The following is a 22,209-nucleotide window of genomic DNA, read 5'->3' as shown; positions in this document are numbered from 1 at the left end:
TCCCATCCTCTTTTACAATTCTATGTCATCCTGGAGTTTAGACATAATGAGAAATACCTGAGGTAAAGTTGGATTGACAACTGGGATGATCTGTTTTTGTTTCTCAGACAGAATGATGATGTCGTCAACTGCCCACTGGTCATAGTCTTCCCCTGAAAACACAGGCTGCCACCAGCGGAACCTGGTGCAGGGGGTCTTGGCAGCAGCTGGTAGCTCAAGATAGACAAATCTGCATAAAAGCAAATCATTTAGTGCCAGGAAAGGAAAAACTCTGTTTTTCTTAGCAGCTGTTAAAATAACACTAGTAGCAACAAGAGAAAGTTTAGTTTTGCTTGATCTCTTGGTATTTTTGAGAAGTTTCTAAGTTTAGACAAATTAGACAAGAGGTTTAAAGTTGTAAGCAAGTTTAGTCTTGGTCCTAGTTTCTCCATTTGTTATGGTATCTTTTGGAGGCAGATATTTCAACTGAGTTTGATTAACTGAACAATGTCTTTTGACTACCAAGACAATGGTCATAACATTTCTAAAGAAATTCTTAGAAAGAACTGCTCCCTTGCATATTATTGCATTAAAATAGCATTAATTTTTTTTCAAAACAGTTCTTACTTTATTAAGGAAAAATATAAATAACCAGTAAAAATGAAACATAAATCACTGATAATCTACCACATGAGAATGGCCTCTGCTAACAGTTTGCTGTATAACATTAAAGCATGTACTCTTATACACAGGTGAGATTATATGTATAATTTTGTATCTTACAGTTTAAAAATGAACATTATATCATAAGCACATCCTCATGTCAGTAAACTTATTTAAGATCATTTTACCATTTATATAATTTTTCATCATACAGATGTGCTACTATTTATTTCATCTTTCCTTATAAATAATTCTGTGATGAAAGTCTATGCATATAGTTTTATGTACACCTCAGTTTATTTCTTTAGGGAAGATTCTTCAAAATGGAATTACCAGGCCAAATAAAATGGTCATGTTTAAGGCTCTTGATTTTTCCAAAAATCCAAAGGATTTTTCCAAAATTCTTTCCCGGAATAATGGCATGCAGGATGACATGAGAGCACCTGTCTTGCTGCTCCATGTGGAAAGAGCATTTTGTGTTATTAAAAAATGACCAGCTGACTGTTGAAAAATGGTATCATTTTTTATTACCAGAGAGGTTGGATATTAATTGTATTTTATTAAACATATGTCTTTCTTGTTTTGTAACATCTATTCATTCCTTTTACCTATTTTTCTACTGGATCTTAGTGTTTTTCTTGATAATTTTTATGAGCTCTTTACAGGAACACTGATCTTCTATTTCTCATATTTGTTGCAAATATTTTCTCAGTTTATTTTTTTAAATTTTTTTCTATTTCCTTTGAAATGGATGTGTTACATGCGTGTTAATTCTTCTACTGAATTTATGTATAGAAAGTTTAGATATGTTCCCAAGATCAGATAGTAATCTAAATGTTTAAATCTTTAACCAGTCTTTAACATTATCATCTGAGATGTTAGATGACAATCTATATAGATATTTCCCCCCAAGAGCCTACCCATTTTTTTCTAACACCATTTGATTGAATGACCATTTCTTTATCATTGATAATTGATGTGTGTTTTTTTTTTTTTCACATATAAGTTTGTATGTATATCTGAGTTAATTTCTGGGTCATTTGACTTGATTGTTCTATCTATGCACTGGTAGCATTCCACTTTAATTATGTAGGTTATACAATATATTATAATATCGTGTAGGGGATCCCTCTATATTTAACCAAAAGTTTAAACTATTTTTGTCAGTTTATATTTCTAGACATAAAGTTCCAAAAAAACTACCACTAAGACTCTGGTTGCAATAGTATAACATATAAATTAAGAGATATCTTCATATCATAATGTTCAGTTTTCCTATCCAAGGATGCTGTATTATTTTCCATTTATTTGTTCACTTCCTTCACAATTTGAAAGAAGTTTTGAAGCTTTATTAAAGTTTTCTTTACAGAGATTCTCAGTATTGTTAAACTTATTCCTTATATTTATGTATTTTCCGGCATGGGGTCTTCTGATAGCTTCCAACTCAGAATCTCTTAACCATTTTAGTGTCATAGAAGTCTTTGAAAATGTGGTGAGATAGTTAGGACCTAAAGAAAAATTCCCTTAAATAAAAATGGAATATATCTGGAATTTAAAAAAGCTATTGAATTTTTGTTTGTCTATATAGTAATCTTCTTACTTTACTGAATTCTCAGTAATTTCCAGATTGACAATGCTATTCCTTAGAAAAAATATACTTTGAATAGCTTCAAACTGTTTAAACCAGTTGGCCCCATTATCAATTTCCTTTCTACTGTATAGGGGGAACCTCTCCAGGCTTCCATCTCCCACCTACCATACCTGACTCTCTTCCTGGATATTATGATTCTCGTTAGACCCAGTTGGCTTTCACTGGTTTCTGCCTTTCCCCTGTGTGCCTTAGAAGTAATGCTTTTGGTTGGTCTCTCTGCATATCTAATTGTGTTATATCATGGAGAGTTATCTCTCCTTGAAATGACTCAATGTTTCAAACACAGCAACATCACCCTTAACCTTCCTGAAATCATTAGAAGGCAATCAGAACTGGTTACCTGGGTTTGCTGAAGTCTGAGAAGTACATTTCTGCCAGCAGGTGCCACTGGATGCCCCCGTTGTTGCTGTACTGGAGGAGGACACCCTCCTCTCTGCTGTCAGGCTTGTTGCAAGCAGAACTCTCTCCACCGATTTGGATGTAGAACTGGACAAAGTCCACCCAAGAAGTATCCAGATCCCAGCTCACCAACTGTCTTTTCCCAGCCTTTCCAAAGAACAGAGAAATCACAGATCCAATTATCTGGGAGCAATTTGTCGTTTCAGTTTCAAATTTGTATGAGCATCCTGGCTCTATGTGAAGTTGATCATGTTCTCCTTTATTGTTGAGAGGAGCAAGTTATGTTATTTAACTGTTCCTGGATACATTCTATTAATATCCAGGACTTGATTATGAGACCCCTGAGAACTGCTAATTACACCAAAGAGTATTCAAAAGTCTTTAATAACAAAGCAAAACTCATTTTAATTAAAATACTTCCAGTATTCCCTTTGTAAATCTCCTCCAGGCAGAGTCATGGAGCAGAAAGATCATACACATACTTTGAAATCAGTTGGAGCTGGGTTTGAATCTCAGCCCATGATTCATGCTGTTCTCTAGCTGCGTGACCTTTCTGAGCTTTTATTTTCCTCAAAAGTACAATATGGGTAATAATACCTTCCACATAGGGTGTTGTGACAATTAGGTGAAATAACATGCTACATAACTTGCCTAGCACATGGCATGCTTTCTTGAGGGAATAATCTCTGCATACATATGCCTTGACCCTACTCCTACCTGGGCACTGAAGTGAAACAGGTAAGACAGAAACTTCTGAACAGAGAGTACTGAAGTCTCTTGGGCTCCCAGTCAGTCAGCCTGTGTGTCTCTCTTGGAAACAGAGAAGGTGGGAGGGATCACTAAATAAGTTTTTGCAACCACTAAATGATCTCTTTGTGTCTTAAAAATGTTAAAAAACTTCAAATCCGGTAACTTGCTTCCTTTGTTTAGTGTCACAGGAAGTGCCCCTGCCTGTCACAGTTCTGTTGCAAAATGTATTAGACACAAATTGACAAGTTTGTCATCACTTATCTGTAAATGGTTTCATGCTGCTGCTGCTGCTGAGTCGCTTCAGGCGTGTCCAACTCTGTGTGACCCCATAGACGGCAGCCCATCAGGCTCCCCCGTCCCTGGGATTCTCCAGGCAAGAACACATGCTAACAGGATTGAAAAAATGTTTGCTGATAAGATTCCTTCACCCAAATCAAATCTGCCAAAACTAATCCATGGATTGCACTGATTGGTCTTGGAGAGTTTTCGAGAAGTTCAATTAAGTTAGGAAGAAAATCTGAGAGAGGATACACAGTATAGAGCAAAGCATCCCTCACACTTATAATTTAAACTCCACTCTAATCCACTAAGTTAATTAAGAAAGGGTTTCAGTTATTAGAAGTCACAGGGGAAATACTTGGTGATAATTATGGGAGTACACAGTTACTGATAAATCTAAAGCCAATTAAAAGATCCCAAAATAGACAAGGATGCCAGCAAAAAGAAAATTAAGGTTAATCCTGAGACAGGAACTTGGTTTTTGGAACTCTCAATTTTATGTATATATTAGAAGAAATCTTAAAAGTAATATGCATTTTCAACATATTAGATGTGCCTTTCATTTTTCTTGCTATTGACTTGACATATTGTAAGTATGAAACACCTCAGAGATTACTATAATCCGTCCTAGAATTTTCATGCCTCAGGATCAGTACAGGAAGAATGATTTTGAGAAGAATCTAGCTGGTTAATTCCCACCCAGCAAAATTCTATGAAAACCCTGGCATTTGGAAATGAGCCAGAAGGATAAAGATCTAAGATGAGAAGTATAAAAATCCAGCTATCATAATTAGATGGTTGGAATGATTGCCTATTGCAATATTCACAGAATAGTGTTCTTTTTCCAGGAGAATATGGTATTGCTCTATAATGGTTCTGAGAGCATTTTGTGGGATTTTTGTAAATGGTGAAAAATATATAAATGCTTGGTGTGGCACTGAAGATGTTTTTTCTAGAGTAGCACAAATTAATTTCTTTTGTTCAGTGACCTGAAATGATGAACATTGTTTTAAAGGGGGTAAAAAAGAAAAAAGAAATGGCTCATGGTAAACCATTCTGTCAGAACTTAGAATCTGATGTAACACATAGTTTGTAGTTTTTTTTTTCTATCATACTATGATCAATGTATTTATGTGTATGTGTAGATATGTGTGACCTATATTTTGGTCACCTGATGCAAACATCTGACTCTTTTGAAAAGACCCTGATGCTGGGAAAGACTGAAGGCAGAAGAGGGCATCAAAGGATGAGATGGCTGGATGGCATCACGGTGCAATGGACAAGAACCTGGGCAAACTCTGGGAGATGGTGAGGGACAGGGAGCCCTGGTGTGCTGCAGTCCATGGGGTCACGAAGAGTCAAGACATGACGAGGCGACCAAACAACAACAAGGAGCATTTATATCTATCTATCTATGTATACATAGACATGTAATGTGAGTGTATGTGTGTTCAGATAATAGATTAAGGATTTTCTCATTGCTGGGGAGTGGAAAATATGCTCCAGTATTCCCTAACATTTTAGGTTAAAATGTCTTTAGGGTTTACATAAAATAATACAAAATTTAAAGGTAATGTCTTTAAAATCTTGAGCCTTTATAATAAAACCTCTAAAACACTTTACAAAACTTCATGTTTTGTCTTCCATTAAAGTTGTCTTTTCAGATGATCAAGCTTGATTTAGAAAAGGCAGAGGAACCAGAGATCAAATTGGCAACATCCATTGGATCACTGAAAAAGCAAGAAAGTTCCAGAAAAACATGTACATCTGTTTTATTGACTATCCAAAAGCCTTTGACTGTGTGGATCACAATAAACTGTGGAAAATTCTGAAAGAGATGGAAATACCAGACCACCTTACCTGGCTCCTGAGAAATCTGTATGCAGGTCAAGAAGCAACAGTTAGAACAGGATATGGAAAAACAAACTGGTTCCAAATCGGGAAAGGAGAACATCAAGGCTGTATATTGTGACTGTGCTTATTTAATTTATATGCAGAGACACCCTTATGGCAGAAAGCGAAGAAGAACTAAAGAGCCTCTTGATGAAAGTGAAAGAGGAGAGTGAAAAAGTTGGCTTAAAACTCAACATTCAAAAAACGAACATCATTGCATCTAGTCCAATCACTTCATGGCAACTAGATGGGGAAACAATGGAAACAGTGACAGACTTTATTTTCTTCGGCTCCAAATTCACTGCAGATGGTTACTGCAGCCATGAAATTAAAAGATGCTTACTCCTTGGAAGGAAAGTTATGACCAACCTAGACAGCATATTAAAAAGCAGAGACATTAGTTTGCCAACAAAGGTCTGTCTAGTCAAAGCTATGGTTTTTTGAGGAGTCATGTATGGATGTGAGAGTTGGACTATAAAGAAAGTTGAGTGCCGAAGAATTGATGCTTTTGAATTGTGGTGTTGGAGGAGACTCTTGAGAGTCCCTTGGACAGAAAGGAGATCCAACCAGTCAATCCTAAAGGAAATCAACCCTGAATACTCATTGGAAGGACTGATGCTGAAGCTGAAACTCAATACTTCGGCAACCTGATACGAAGAGCTGACTCACTGGAAAAGACCCTTGATGCTGGGAAAGATTAAAGGCAGGAGGAGAAGGGGACAACAGAGGACGAGATGGTTGGATGGCATCACTGACTCGATGGACATGAGTTTGAGCAAGCTTTGGGAGTTGGTGAAGGGCAGGGAAGCCTAGCATGCTGCAGTCCATGGTGTCACAAAGAGTTGGACATGACTGAGTGACTGAACTGAACTGAAAGTCATCTTTAATCAAAAAGCCCAGCAGAAAAATAATTTTACTATATTTATTTGAAAATAACATTTTTTTAGAACTTCCTATTGTTTCCACTTTTCTTTCCAATTCATTCATTACTTTCTTCAAATAATTATTGATTGCCAATTATACCAAGCTCAACACCATGTGTTGTATAAACAAACTAGAAAGGAGATTTTGCAGACATAAGCAGGGAAAGTAATGACAATTTAGAGCTACAGACCAAGTTCTATTCCTTGTTAAATCCCACTTGGTCATCTGATCAATTATCAAGGTTCCAATTTATTCAGTCTCAAGGGTATTTATGGATATGTAAATACCTAATGTAAGGCATGCATTTTTGAGTAGAACATCTTATCTAGAAGTTTGGCTTAGTCAGTAATTCTGCATTTTTCTGGGTAATGTGAGAATAAAAATAAAAATATGATCTATATATGTAAGAAACATTGACAATGAGAGAGGCAGTCAAATAAAGGAGAGATCAGTGTCGTCTGCCATAGTCCCAGAAATCCCCATGGAAGTGAAACCAAGCAGGACCCTGTGGGGCTCCTGGTTACAAAAGCCTTTCCATGTCCCCTGTTCCTTGTTGGTAGGGAACAGACTCCAGCCTTCAGGACCTTCCCTGAATCCCAAAGAGTAGATTCAAACAGTTGCTAGTCAGGGAAGGGAGAGGATGCAGAGACAAAGGAGGAACAATAAACAATAGTGCAACCTTGTGGCAGAGTCCTGTTCTGCCTAAAGGGAAACACATAACAATATCTTTGCATTTTTATAGAACTAAAACCCCCACCAAGCGGAAGATATCTGCATTCTTCATTCCAGAGAAGACCACTGAGGCCAGATTAAAAGAACTAGAGCAGCATCAAGAAACTATGCGAGACCAGGATAAAGGAGTGCAGGCTCTACACACACCCTAATCTTGGTCAGCAGCAACCCCACTCTTAAACTACCGCTATAAAATTCCTCACCAAATCCTCCTGGGGTAGAATAGTTTTTCAGGGCAGGAATACACTGTTGTCCTCCTTTGCCCGGCAAAGCAACAAAGCTTTTCTTTTCTATTTCACTCAGAACTCCATCTCTGAGATTTGATTCAGCACCAGTACGCAGAGGCTGACATTCAGCATCAGAAGCAGCAGGATTTGGGCAAAAGTTTTATATGGATATCAGAGATGGTGGAAGGCATAATGGAAAGCAGTGAACACTAAGCAAAGAGGGAAATTGGCAACATATGGGATGATGAGGAGAGTTTCCAGTTTGGAGAAAAGGGTTCATGTTTGGAAAAAGAAAATGAGTTATGCAGTTAGGGCAGCAGTCCTGGAGACTGTCCTGAACACTGGTGATAGAAGAATGACAAGGCAGAAGCATGTTTTTAGATTGACTTCAAACCTCTAAGGAACCCTTCCTTTGGGTTACTATCCCTTCTCTACTTCAATCATGCTGGCTGGTGGGGGCTGTCAAACTGTGTATTCCACCTCTCTGCCAATGGAGTGAGGATACACCTCTGGCCATGCCCATCATATGACACCATTCATGTACATGTGATTGATCAATCAGAAACCTTACTCACATTTTCCCATGGAGTTGCTTATAGGGCTCTGTGGCCATGGCCACTCTCACAATGACTGCTGACCTGAAAAAGAGTCTTCTGTAAAGGAGAGAGTTCTGTGGGCATTTGAGTTTCCAGTTCTAGGTATCTCTGTGGCCAGTTTCATCTAAGCCCTTCCTGTTTTGATTACAAGAACTAAATTTCCTTCTTTTTTGCTTAAGCTAGTTTCTCTCACTTAGAATTCAAAATAGGTCTGACTGATACAAGAGAAAAAAAGTAAATCTATGATCTTTAGGTATCTTGACAAAAATTTACAGAGAAAGTTGGTACAGGAGGAAGAGATTGATTTTATTTTTGAAATGCTTATTTTATTAGTGGCAGGGCATGCCTATGGAAATATTCAATGATACCAATTTGAAATTCATTCTCATAAACTATGATAGCTAACACTTATATGCTTTTGAACTGTGGTGTTGGAGAAGACTCTTGAGAGTCCCTTGGACTGCAAGGAGATCCAACCAGTCCATTCTAAAGGAGATCAGTCCTGGGTGTTCATTGGAAGGACTGATGCTAAAGCTGAAACTCCAATACTTTAGCCACTTCATGCGAAGAGTTGACTCATTAGAAAAGACTCTGATGCTCGGAGGGATTGGGGGCAGGAGGAGAAGGGGATGACAGAGCATGAGATGGCTGGATGGCATCAAGGACTTGATGGACATGAGTTTGGGTGAACTCCGGGAGTTGGTGATGGACAGGGAGGCCTGGCGTGCTGCGATTCATGGGGTTGCAAAGAGTTGGACATGACTGAGTGACTGAACTGAACTGAACACTTATAATGGTAATTCTATGTGCCCAACACCATCCTTTATTCTTTACCTGCATTAACTCACTCCCAACATCCCACTTCACAGTGGGATGTGACACAGAAAGATGTTATAACTCTGCAAGGTGAACCAATACATGAGTTTTGGAGCCCAGGTACAAAGCCAGGTAGCTTGACTCCAGACATCATCTTTAATTAAGAGGAAGAAATATTAATATGTAACCCTTACATGTTTAAAATATCTGTGTTTTTTAACACACATGTTTACTGGGCTGTTTGGGTACATACTGGTTAAGGATTCATTTGTGTTAGTTGCTCAGTCACATCTGATTCTTTGTGACCCCATGGGCAGTAGCCCACCAGGCTCCGCTGTCCATGGAATTTTCTAGGCAAGAATACTGGAGTGAGTAGCTGTTCACTTCTACAGGGGATCTTCCTGACCCAGGGGTCAAACTCAGATTTCTCACATTGCAGGTAGATTCTTTAACATCTGAGCCACAAAGGAAGCCCAAGGATTCATCATCTTGTTTTAGAACTGATGGTATCAGAGACACAATGTTTCCATTTCTGCAGGATTAGACTGTGTATCCAGATCTATAGAATGTGTATTGGTCACTTATTGAGTATCATCTCTAAGAATAATGACCAGGGAACCTTCAATGTCAATAGATAAGAATATCATTAAATGGAATATATCCCTGATTTTCTGTCATTCTCTCTTGTTTATTTGCTGATTCTTGGTTCTGCACCTGTATCAAAACAAAAGCTGTAACTATTTTTACATTTGCATAAATTAATGTGTTTGGGATTTCTGCCCAAACAGGTTCTGCAACATATCAGCCCTGTGATATAACATCCACCTTTATGTACTTGCTATATGATGTGGAATGAGACATTTCCCACTTGTCCTAGAATTGGTGGTTATAGTCCTTGCTGGAAAGAAGTGGCACTAGTCACTCCACATTCTAAAGAGAGCTGCTAATAATTACGGTTGCATGCACTGCTCAGGTTGGAGAGCTGGACCTGCTCCTCTCTGCAGTCCTTTTGAAGACTATATGGAGAGATCAACTGGAGGAGAGAGGAAGAAAAGAATGTCCTTCCTAGATTGTAGCAAGGGAGGAGAGGGAGGTGGTTCTCTCAACCCCATTCCTCACCAACCAATGTGTGTTAGGATTGTTCCAAGAGAATCAGACTTAGGGATTCTGGCTGGCATCTCAGTCCCTAGTTGGTGTATACTGATTTGTCTGCTTCCACTGGGGAAGCTCAAGCCTGCAAGATAAACTTCTACTTGGAGTCTCTGTTATGGACTTCATGTTAAGGTGTTCCCAAATTCACATGCTGGAAGACTAACCCTTAAAGGGATGGTATTAGGAGGTGGGGCCTTCGGCAGGTAATTAAGTTATGAAGGTGGAGTCCTCATGATGGAATTAATGCCCTTATAAGAAGAGACAACAAGAGAGTCTGCTTTTTCTCTCTCTGCTCTCTCTTGGGGATTCCCAGGTGGTGCTAGTGATAAAGTACCTGCTTGCCAGTGCTGGAGATGTAAGAGACGTAGGTTTGATCCCTAGGTCAGGAAGGTCCCTTGGAGGAGGGCACTGCAATCCACACCAGTGTTCTTGCCTGGGGAATCCCACGGACAGAGAAACCTGCCAGGCTCCAGGTCATAGGGTTGCAAAGAGTTGGACACAACTGAAGCGACTTAGCATGCACGCTCTCTTTTGCCTCCTGTGAGGATGCAATGCAAAGATGACCATCCTACAAGTGTGGAAGCAGTCACTTCACACTAGACACTGAATCTGTTGGTGCCTTGATCTTAGACTTTCTAGCTTTCCCAAGTGTAAGAAGAAAATGTTTGCTGTTTCAGTCCCCTACTCTATGGTATTTTATCATAGTAGCTCAAGTTGACCAGGATGGTCCCACATCAGCAGACACCACAAGCAGCCACCAAACTGAGTGGAAATAGGACCTAAGATGTTTGCTATTGATGGACAGCTGGTTAGTTCCCTAGGAACAGCTCTGCACACCTCCACCCTCATCATTACCCCACATTCCTCCAATCATATTCTTGAGGTTAATGGCAATAAGTTTAATATTAATTAAATATTAATAATTTTAATAAACTTACTAATCCAAGTTTAATAAACACTTCTAGAAGTACTTTCTATGTGTTAGGTACTGTTCCATATGATTTACAAGTACTAACTCATTTAACCTGCATAATAATGCTGATGATATATATATATATATATATATACATGGTGTTTGTTTTTTTTTTTTACCAATGAGGAAGCCAAGCCACAGACAGGTTAAGGAATTTGTTCAAAGTCACACAGCTAGGAAGTGGCAGAATCAGATTGAAACAGGTAGTCTGGCTACAGAGTTGCTATTGTTAACTTCTAAGCTCCACCACCACTCACATCCTTACTCCCAGACCCACATGCTCACACACCCTTCAAAGGCTGGGATGAGAAGGGGCCAAGACCCTGCCGCACTCAAAGCCTCTCAAGACACAAGCGTGGCTGGCACTGGAGGAAAGGAAAGCAATGAGCTTTAAATCAGGTACAAGAGGGGCAGGAATTTTAGATCGACCTACCTGGATTTGTAGTAAGCAAAGACAAGCATAAAACTATGAATTTCTCAAATAGAGTTAAGGCACAGGAATTTGGCAAAGTCCAATCAAAAGCAGAAGAAAAGAAAAATAAGAGATAGGTTACCCACTCCGGTATTGGGTTTCCCTTGTGGCTCAGCTGGTAAAGAATGCTCATGTGGGTTCAATCCCTGTGTTGGGAAGATCCTCTGGAGAAGGGAAAGGCCACCCACTCCAGTATTCTGGCCTGGAGAATTCCATGGACTGTATAGTACATGGGGTTGCAAAGAGTCAGACACAACTGAGCAACCTTCAATTTCAATCAAAAGCAGACAAAGTGGGAAAAAATAAAACTACGTCACATTTGTACCTTCTGAGTTCAGACTGCTCCATAACATCAGTCACATATTGAAATAGCCACTGCCCTGATAGCTTACTCTTGGCTCTCACTCATACCTTACTGAAATATAGAGATGATCCAGAAGAGATGACCCCACACCCTTCTTCGGGTTTTACAATTTGTCCCCCAATAACTTCTTGCCAGTCAGACTCCCAAGCACTCGGGTTCTCAAAGTCTGACATGATCGTGGAAGGAAGGGCAGCTTCTGGGTGGCACTCAGTGCCCTGGTATCCCTGGTCACACCTATGAGAGAGGAGGGCTGAGTGAACAAGTGATAGACTCATATGTGACTGCCACAGCCATCTGACCTGCAACATTCGCTACGTCTCAGTTTTGCTCAGGTATTAGCATCTGCACTAGACTTTTCATTACACTGTTAGTCTTTCTACATGGTGGTAACAACCTTCAGTTTTTCACATGGGGAAAAAGGGACAGAATCCATTTTTAAAAGAAAGTGCTATAACGGTAGAAATGAAGATAATGAAGAAAGATATGGGCGTATATGCACATGTGTGGTTGGGTAGAGGGGAAGGATTGTGAAATTTTCCTGTAGGCTTAAAAGGTCACATGTAAATGTTTGTCTGCTCACCCAACACTTAACTGTGGCCATGTTTTATAGTTCCTCCTTCTGATTAAATTATGTATTTTTTAGAGTCTTTAAGTATTCAAGTGTGTTCCTATCATCCTCATTAGCAATAATCACCATCTCCCTCTATATACAACCTTGAGCTTCTGGTGAAGTGATGTAGGACAGTATGCAGCAGCTGTTTGGCCTGTGCTTTAAGACTACCAGAGGAAGGAAGGAGAGGCAATAGCCAAGCTCTATTAACTAAAAAAAAAGGACTTTAGGGCTAGCTGATAAACTTTGAAATGTAAACCCAGGAGGTTGCATCTGAGGTTTAGAATACATGGCTTTATACTTGTTGAAATGCAACAATATCTTTTACATCTAAAATAAGGATAGAGCCCATCAGGAGATGAATGGATAAGGAAGCTGTGGTATATATACACAATGGAGTATTACTCAGCCATTAAAAAGAATGCCTTTGAATCAGTTCTAATGAGGTGGATGAAACTGGAGCCTATTATACAGAGTGAAGTAAGCCAGAAAGAAAAACACCAATACAGTATACTAATGCATATATATAGAATTTAGAAAGATGGTAACGATAACCCTGTATGCGAGACAGGAAAAGAGACACAGATGTATAGAACAGTCTTTTGGACTCTGTGGGAGAGGGAGAGGGTGGGATGATTTGGGAGAATGGCATTGAAACATGTATAATATCATATAAGAAATGAATCGCTAGTCCAGGTTTGATGCAGGATATGGTCTTTTTGGGGCTGGTGCATTGGGATGACCCAGAGAGATGGTACAGGGAGGGAGGTGGGAGGGGGGTTCAGGATGGGGAGCACATGTACACTCATGGCAGACTCATGTTGATATATGGCAAAACCAATACAATACTGTAAAGTAATTAACTTCCAATTAAAATAAATAAATTTAAATTAAAAAAAAAAGGATAGAAAGGAGGATCGTTTTCCTTTGGCTATTTCATTATTTATCAGGCTATCCCTAGAAGTCTTATGGCACCTGTTGTGGTATCGTTGTAAACACACACCCAGAGAAGCAGAGTCAATCGTCCCTTCTGACACATATACCTGCACATGCCGCGGTCGCAGGAGCCATGCCCACTGCACATGTTGGGGCACTGCTGCCCAATGTAAATGCTGTCTAGAGCCCACTCGTCTTGAGCTGTGTAATAGCTCTGACTCCAACGGAAGCGGGTGGCACTGGACCTAGAAACAAGTCAAGGTATAGTAGTAAAAACATGACATGGGTCATACAGACAACGCCAGAGTTCAAAATTCTCCAGAGAACTAACTCTTTGGAACTTGAATTTAGATGCTGATCATTTTTCTTTAGTGGTTTAATTTCCACTCAGTTACTGTCTGATTCAACAATTCCATCTTGAAGAAAAATCTACTTATCTATTTATATCAGTCTTAATTTGAGACATTTTAAAGAAAAATACAGTATCAGATTTTGTTGCTGTTGTTGCTTAGGGTTTTGATGCTAGGAAAAGAAAAGAAGATAGACTAATTTTAAAAAATAAATGTTTATACAAAACTGTCTTTCACAGATGAAAATGCGCAGTGTTTATCTTACAGTAATGCAGTTTCTTACAATAAATGTATCAGTAGTTATTCGAAGACTTCCAGTTGGCTCTCAATATAAAACAAAAGTTTTGTTTGCAGGTGCTGTTTTGGGATTGAGAGGATGGATGACATTGTACTATTTTCCAAGTAAGAACGTCTGGGTTCTAAATCCTGCTTATTATTTCTAAAACATTAACTTGCTTGGTTTTCATGGACAAGTTGATGTTAAGTGGAGATAAAAACTTAAACAGTCTGTTACACATAGAGAAACACTTGGGACCCTGATTCAAATGAGATATAAAGTCTAAAGAAGAAGACATTCTGAGAGAAATGCCAAGAGGGTTTCCATTCATTGACTACCACAAAATGTGGTTTTAAAATCACATCATACTTTTCACCTCTAGGAAGTTTCAGGTATCCACAACCAGTTTTATCTGGTCAAAGTGCAAAACAAGAGAGAATAAACAACAACAACAAAATGTGCAGAAAAGGCGTGAATGCTCAGTTCAATTGATTAAACCCTCCCCAAGTACACTAGCTACAGACACACTTGATCTTAATGGCTCTGAATGATCCATTAAGGTCTACTGCATCAATTATCCACATATTAAATATTCCCTAAGTACATAACAGACTGTTAAAATCCAGACTAAGCCTTTACTGCTTATTTTACTAATGATATGTGGTTGATATGTTGTATTTTTATTCATAGTAGGATAATTTCAGGATTCACTGAGATGCACCCAGTAGACACAGGTTTGCAGCATATCAGTGCTCTTCCTGGTACACACAATGAGACAGATGTCCCCTTCCATGGTAATAGTTTATATTTGGAATCTAATAGCCATCACAATTTTCATAGTCCAATTAAGAAATGTGTTTTAGAAAAGCTTACTATAAAAGTAGGGACATTATCTTGGAGCCCAACAGAAGACAAGTAAATTAAGACTCATGCACCACTGTCATTTAGAGAGATGACTATATTCTTTTAAGACTGATACAATCTGAGTCAAGCTGAGGGTCACAGGTGTCTAGACTGTGAGTTCTCTTGGAGACAGGGATATCTTTTTATCTAGTAGTTTGCACAGGAACAGAATAAAGTAAGCGTACAAAAAAAGTCTGCTAAAAAATGAACTGATGAGTGGATGGACAAGGCCGGGAAAGGGCACCCTGTTTCTGACTTCTGTAGGTAATGGAGTGAAGAATGTGTTAGGAGTCAGGGGACTTGACCCCAAGGACCCTGGCTCTGCAATTTATCAGCTGCCTGACCTTTAGTGGGAAATTTAAGCCTTCAGGAGCTTCTAGTTCCTCACCTCTCAAATTAGGAGATTGGGCGAACTGATTTCTAGGATCCCTTCCAGCTCAAAAATTTAAAGACTGCTCTGGTGATTTGCTGACAGAGGTGATAGTTTATTTTCTTTATAATCACATGCTTACATGAAACCCATGGCATATATTATTTTGAAGTTTTGATGTTTCAAATATTAAAATAGGGTTGGAGGGTTTCAGAAATCTGACCTAATTTACGCTTCTAAACAATCACATTAAACATATTCCAAATCCTTTTTATAAATAATTTATCCTTACATGTATCTCTGAACTCTTGAAAAGATATTTCATAAGATAAAATACTTAAAGTGAATTATTCCATTTAAAATGACAATCCACAGTTTCATGTGCAGATGTTAATTAACAGAAGAGAAAGTGAAAGAGTTGAATATTGGCTTCATTTTTAGTGAGAAAAAAAAATTAGTTGTGTGAGCAATCTCCAGCTGATCACATGTGAGAACACAAGGTGTGATCTCACTGATTTGCAGCTGCGTCACTGCTAAATATCACCCCCAATACAAATATTTAATTTGCCAATTTTCTCTTTCTCTCTCTCTCTTCTTCCTCCTCCCTGCCTCTGTCTCTCAAAATTAAGTATTCTTTTTTTTTCTTTTTTTTTTTAATTCAATTTTAATTAAAAAAAAATTATACATGTGTTCCCCATCCTGAACCCTCCTCCCTCCTCCCTCCCCATACCATCCCTCTGGGTCGTTCCAGTGCACCAGCCCCAAGCATCCAGCATCGTGCATTGAACCTGGACTGGCATCTCGTTTCATACATGACATTTCACATGTTTCAATGCCATTCTCCCAAATCTTCCCACCCTCTTAAGTATTCTTAAGAAGAAAATCCTGTGCACTTTGGATTGAGTCTGGATGTGCCACTACTGCCTAGTGGATCATGAAATGAAGTTGACCTGCATTTAAAATCCAAGCTATAGATTTTCAAACGCAGCAAAACTTGACAGTCTCTTTTTTATTTGATTCCCTCCAGCCTTATAAACTTCTAGAGTGAAATAAAACACCACTGAGTCATCTCTTGATAGTAAGCTAACTTGAGGAATCAGATTAAATGAAAGCTGACTAAACTGTATTTTCTACCTTCAGTGACTGTAATTACATTTACTCAATTATTCTGAAACTCATTCAGTCATTAGGTGTTGATTTATTTATGAAGTCAGCAACTGACAGCTGTTTGGGTCTCATTAGGCTCTGTTCTTATGTAAATGTCTCTCATAAAAATGAAATTAATTTTCATTGGCTAACAAATGTTCAGTTCATATAAAATATAATTTCTTTGAGCAGGTGTATACATATTCAATATTTCAATCTAAGTTGTCCTATCTAGCATATCTTCTAAAGTTAACAGATCTTTGACAATGCAGATCACATTTGCTTGTCTGTGTTCAATTTATAGTTGCATATGCTTGAATCAAAACAGCAGAAGAAAGATTTGGCAGAAGGAATACTGCTACAAACTAAACTGTAATTTCTTCTCCCAATGCTTGGGAAAAACCTGCCATCTGCAAAAGTCTGAAATGCACATAAGAAAGTTAACAAGTCAAAGAGAATAAATATACTTCATTTTTACAGCAGAGCTTTAGAGCATTATAGGTACAAAAACAATGATAATAACTAGTTGAACATTATTTTTTAAACAATTACTGCAATAATATTTAGTTTAAGTATTAGTCAGTAGAGATATTAAAATAAATAGCCTATTGGACTGTTTGTTTTTCAGAAATAGTTTCACTTTCCTCACCCAGGGCTTTGAAGGAAATTTGGAAAAGCAGAATTCAATAATTTACCTACATGTACATAAAGGCAAGCTGTCAAGAGAGAATAATCTAGTAGATTTTTTTTTCAGTTTGTAAAAAGATATGGCTTGTAATAAAACATCTCTTTGGTTCATCAAGGCATACTGAATTGAAATTCTATTTAATTTCCCAACATTTAATGAATATCCCAACAATATGTCAGGTGTTGTGTAAAAACTAAAGACTTTAAGAATCAATATATTTCCTCTCAAGTGCCTAATAAATGAAGGAGGGCATGGCAACCCACTCCAGTATTCTTGCCTGGAGAATCCCATGGACAGAGGATCCTGGCAGGCTACAGTCCATAGATCACAAAGAGTTGGACATGACTGAAGCACCTTAGCATACATGCACTTATGCCTAATAAACATTGATGAGAATTTGATTTCTTTTTAACTACATTAAAACGCAATCCAGTAGTACTATCTTTTAAGCTAAGAGATAATAATACAACATACAATTTTAGTGTTAAGTAACTTGCAAAGTCCGTTTTGATAAAGGACAGTACTTTTGGGGATACTGTCTAAACTATGGAACATTCCCAGAATAAACCATTTACTCTGGGAATAAAAATCTTAAATATATTGTCAGGATTATCTTACAATCATAATTTTGAAATGGTAACCCACATGTCAATGAATAAAAATCAGTGGTTTTTAAATAATGAGGTAATATACATAATGGTGAAATAATGGGGGCAAATTAGAAAAAAAAACACCACGTCAGTAGCTTTGCACAAACTGACAGGTATTTCAATTGCTTGATATAATGTTTTTTTATAATCTTGATAGACATGCTTGGAATATCATTGAAATTAAATATAAATCTTGATTATATTCCCAGCAGTAGATATAAAAGAGTAGGATGTTAGAGAAAGCAACAACTTGTTATACAAAGCATAATTGAGTATCCAGGAAATAGTTCACAGTTGGATATAAAAAATATGTGGAAATTAAAGTTCAAGCATTTTGTTCAAACTGACATAATGATGAATCTTTAAAAATAATCAAGGAGGTATTCTTCTATAATGCAGTAATTCAATGTTCAACTAAAGGAGGTATAATAATTTTAGGTGGTTATCTAGCCAGTTGTTTTTGTGTAGAGCCTAATTCTCCTATTAAATAGTCCAAGAAGGGTTGAGTTAGTAATTTTCTTTAAAAAAGGGGTCTAGGAAAGCAGAACCACAGAAAAATATAATTTTTTGTCTCTTTTATGCCTTTTCTGCTACACAAAACACAGAACTCCAGAGGTGCTCGGGATCTTTAAGATCATCTAATTCAACCTATTCATCATATACGTAAGGAATTCGTTTGAAGAGGCTGTGAATGGCTAAAGCATGAAGTCAGTCATTAACAGAGATATACTGAGAACTCAGGTGTTCTAATTTCTGGTCAAAGCTTTTTTCTTCGGTGAGCTTATCTTGTTCCAGGGTTTAAACAGTACTCATAGTTTTTAACTTTTAAGCCCAACCTCCCTTTTAAACTCCAGATTCTGAAGTCCAATTGGCTTTTTTACTTGAATGGATAAGTATCTCAAAATTCATAGCACAAAACATAAGAAGCATATGACTTTTAATCCAGTGTCCTAAATCCACTCCTCCAGCCTCTCCCTTCTTAGTCAGTGGTACTACCATTCGACATTTTTCCCAGACCCAGAATTTAGAAACTGTTTTTGATTCTTCCCATTCTATCCCAGCTCCCATCTGGTCCATCAACAAGTCCGATTTCATTAAAATAAATTTCACAAATGATGGCTCTTGCCATGTCTGTTACAATCATACTCCAAGCCACCTAAACGTTTGATGCTTGGACCACCCCACACCCCCTGAACTGGTCTTTCTGTCTTCACTCTTTATCCTACAGTCTATTCTTCAAACAGGCCTCAGAGTGATCAGTCTAAAAGGAAACAATGCAATATTTGGGGAAAATGTGCTTTTCTCTTTCATATTATCAAATATTAAATTTTCTCCCTAGTTACTGCGGCTTCTGCCTGGGATGATTTTCATTCTTACTGAAGGAGAATAGAGAAAAAAGGACATGTTAAGTTCGGGATGGGGAACACGTGTATACCTGTGGCGGATTCATGTTGATGTATAGCAAAACCAATACAATATTGTAAAGTAATTAACCTCCAATTAAAATAAGGGAACCCTCTTACACTGTTGGTGGGAATGCAAACTAGTACAGCCACTATGGAGAACAGTGTGGAGATTCCTTAAAAAACTGGGAATAGAACTGCCATATGACCCAGCAATCCCACTGCTGGGCATACACACCAAGGAAACCAGAATTGAAAGAGACACGTGTACTCCAGGGTTCATCGCAGCACTGTTTATAATAGCCATGGCATGGAAGCAACCTAGATGTCCATCAGCAGATGAATGGATAAGAGAGCTGTGGTACATACACACAATGGAGTATTACTCAGCCATTAAAAAGAATACATTTGAATCAGTTCTAATGAGGTGGATGAAACTGGAGCCTATAATATAGAGTGAAGTAAGCCAGAAAGAAGAAAAACACCAATACAGTATACTAATGCATATATATGGAATTTAGAAAGATGGTAACGATAACCTTGTATGTGAGACAGCAAAAGAGACACAGATGTATAGAACAGTCTTTTGGACTCTATGGTGGGGGGTGTAATTTGGGAGAATGGCATTAAAACATGTATAATATCATATAAGAAATGAACATCACTCATTATCAGAGAAATGCAAATCAAAACCACTATGAGGTACCATTTCATGCCAGTCAGAATGGCTGCGATCCAAAAGTCTACAAGCAATAAATGCTGGAGAGGGTGTGGAGAAAAGGGAACCCTCTTACACTGTTGGTGGGAATGCAAACTAGTACAGCCACTATGGAGAACAATGTGGAGATTGCTTAAAAAACTGGAAATAGAACTGCCTTATGACCCAGAAATCCCACTGCTGGGCATACACACTGAGGAAACCAGAAGGGAAAGAGACACGTGTACCCCAATGTTCATCGCAGCACTGTTTATAATAGCCAGGACATGGAAGCAACCTAGATGTCCATCAGCAGATGAATGGATAAGAAAGCTGTGGTACATATACACAATGGAGTATTACTCAGCCATTAAAAAGAATACATTTGAATCAGTTCTAATGAGGTGGATGAAACTGGAGCCTATTATACAGAGTGAAGTAACCCAGAAAGAAAAACACCAATACAGTATACTAATGCATATATATGGAATTTAGAAAGATGGTAACAATAACCCTGTATATGAGACAGCAAAAGAGACACTGATGCATAGAACAGTCTTATGGACTTTGTTGGAGAGGGAGGGGGTGGGAAGATTTGGGAGAATGGCATTGAAACATGTATAATATCATGTGTGAAACGAATTGCCAGTCCAGGTTCGATGCACGATACTGGATGCTTGGGGCTGGTGCACTGGGACGGCCCAGAGGGATGGTATGGTGAGGGAGGAGGGAGGAGGGTCCAGGATGGGGAACACATGTATACCTGTGGCGGATTCATTTTGATATTTGGCAAAACTAATACAAAATTGTAAAGTTTAAAAATAAAATAAAGTTAAAAAAAAAAAAGAAATGAATCGCCAGTCCAGGTTCAATGCAGGATACAGGAAGCTTGGGGATGGTGCACTGGGATGACCCAGAGGGATGGTATGGGGAAGGTGGTGGGAGGGGGGTTCAGGATGGGGAATACATGTACACCTGTGGTGGATGCATGTTGATGTATGGCAAAACCAATACAATACTGTAAAGTAAAAAAATAAAAAAAATAAAAAATAAAAGAATTAAAATAAATAAATAAATAAATTTATATTTGAAAAAAAATAAAAGAAAAGAAAAAGTAGGCCTTTGCAGGAAGAAAACAGATTTGCAATCCAAACTTTTGACATAGGAGTTTTTAGATTCCTGTATCATTCTCCTTTATATGTCAAACCCAAAGAAACTGGCTCAATGAGTTTTCCCATAAAATGAAAAGTTGAGGCAAAAAGAGAGATGAGGAAAAGCTAGGACACTTTGGAAACCAAATTTTCATTAGCTCTTTTTTTTCAAATATCCCCAGTACAAAAAGAAAGATCTTTCAATTCTAAAATAAAAAAAGAGGAATGCATACTGCCATCTTGTGCTTAACTCTTCTTCATATTCGTCATGCTAGAAGAGATGTAAAAGTTAAAGTGATAGCCATATCTGAAGGTGTCGTCTCTCACCAAGTTTTCTGGGGAAGAAGCACTATGACTCTTCTCCACTGTGTGAACTCACTGGCATGGTAAATACTTGCTGATGTAAATTCCTGGCAACTCGGCATACTTGGAAGGCATTCCTAAAAGAGAATCAGGGAAAAATTTAACTCAGCTTCTATTTCCTCAGAGCAATATGTTTACTCACTCAAAACAAGTGAAAAAGACCTTAGGGAAATCTAATGTTACAATCTTAACCATTTGCAATATGGATACAATCCATAAATTTTCCTTCTGTGAAGCTGAAATATTTGGGAAATAAATGAGACACCACAAGGCAATGAAATGTCTTCAAATAGCCACGTGGAAAAACAGAAGGTGGATTAGGGTTCCTTTTTTGACCTGTTAGTGTCACACTGTTATTTGGTACATATTGTCACTTCAGTCATGTCCAACTCTTTGAGACCCTATGGACTGTAGCCCTTCAGGCTCCTCTGTTCAAGGGATTTACTGGGAAGAATACTGGAGTGGGTTGCCATGTCCTTCTCCAGGGGATCTTCCTGACTCAGGTATTGAACCCATATCTCTTATGTCTCCTGCATTGGCAGGTGGGCTCTTCACCACTAGCACCACCTGGCAACATTATCCTATTCAGTATGATATTTATGCATATCAGTAGTATATGCATAAATATCATACTGAATGTATGGATCACCAGCATGTATATGTATTTCTTTTTTGTTTTTCAAGGCAGGAGATATATTCTTAGTGTGGTCTACTTGCAGGTGAAGAGACATAAAAGAACAGATGAAGACATGCTACAGGGAAAGAAGAAAGAGACTTTATTATAGAGAAAGAGAG

The 22,209-nt window shown here is 38.1% G+C and overlaps 1 protein-coding gene across 2 annotated transcripts in view; it reads right to left on the bottom strand.

The window, feature by feature from the left end:
* Window positions 1-22,209, bottom strand: part of RELN (reelin) — a 557,372-nt gene that overhangs the window by 123,571 nt on the left and 411,592 nt on the right. For both annotated transcript variants that reach the window (XM_086397037.1, XM_086397038.1), the window contains exons 22-26: window positions 21,379-21,491; window positions 13,524-13,661; window positions 11,918-12,104; window positions 2,634-2,839; window positions 58-229 (exon numbers count right to left, since the gene is read on the bottom strand). In XM_086397037.1, the coding sequence (XP_086253163.1) occupies window positions 58-229; window positions 2,634-2,839; window positions 11,918-12,104; window positions 13,524-13,661; window positions 21,379-21,491 (816 nt within the window). The remainder of the gene's footprint in view (window positions 1-57; window positions 230-2,633; window positions 2,840-11,917; window positions 12,105-13,523; window positions 13,662-21,378; window positions 21,492-22,209) is intronic.

This window comes from Bos grunniens, chromosome 4, assembly GCF_055505025.1.
Source record: "Bos grunniens cultivar Pamir isolate PY7600 chromosome 4, Bosgru_T2T1.0, whole genome shotgun sequence".
Classification (NCBI taxonomy): domain Eukaryota; kingdom Metazoa; phylum Chordata; class Mammalia; order Artiodactyla; family Bovidae; genus Bos; species Bos grunniens.
This window is presented reverse-complemented; position numbering and strand designations above follow the sequence as displayed.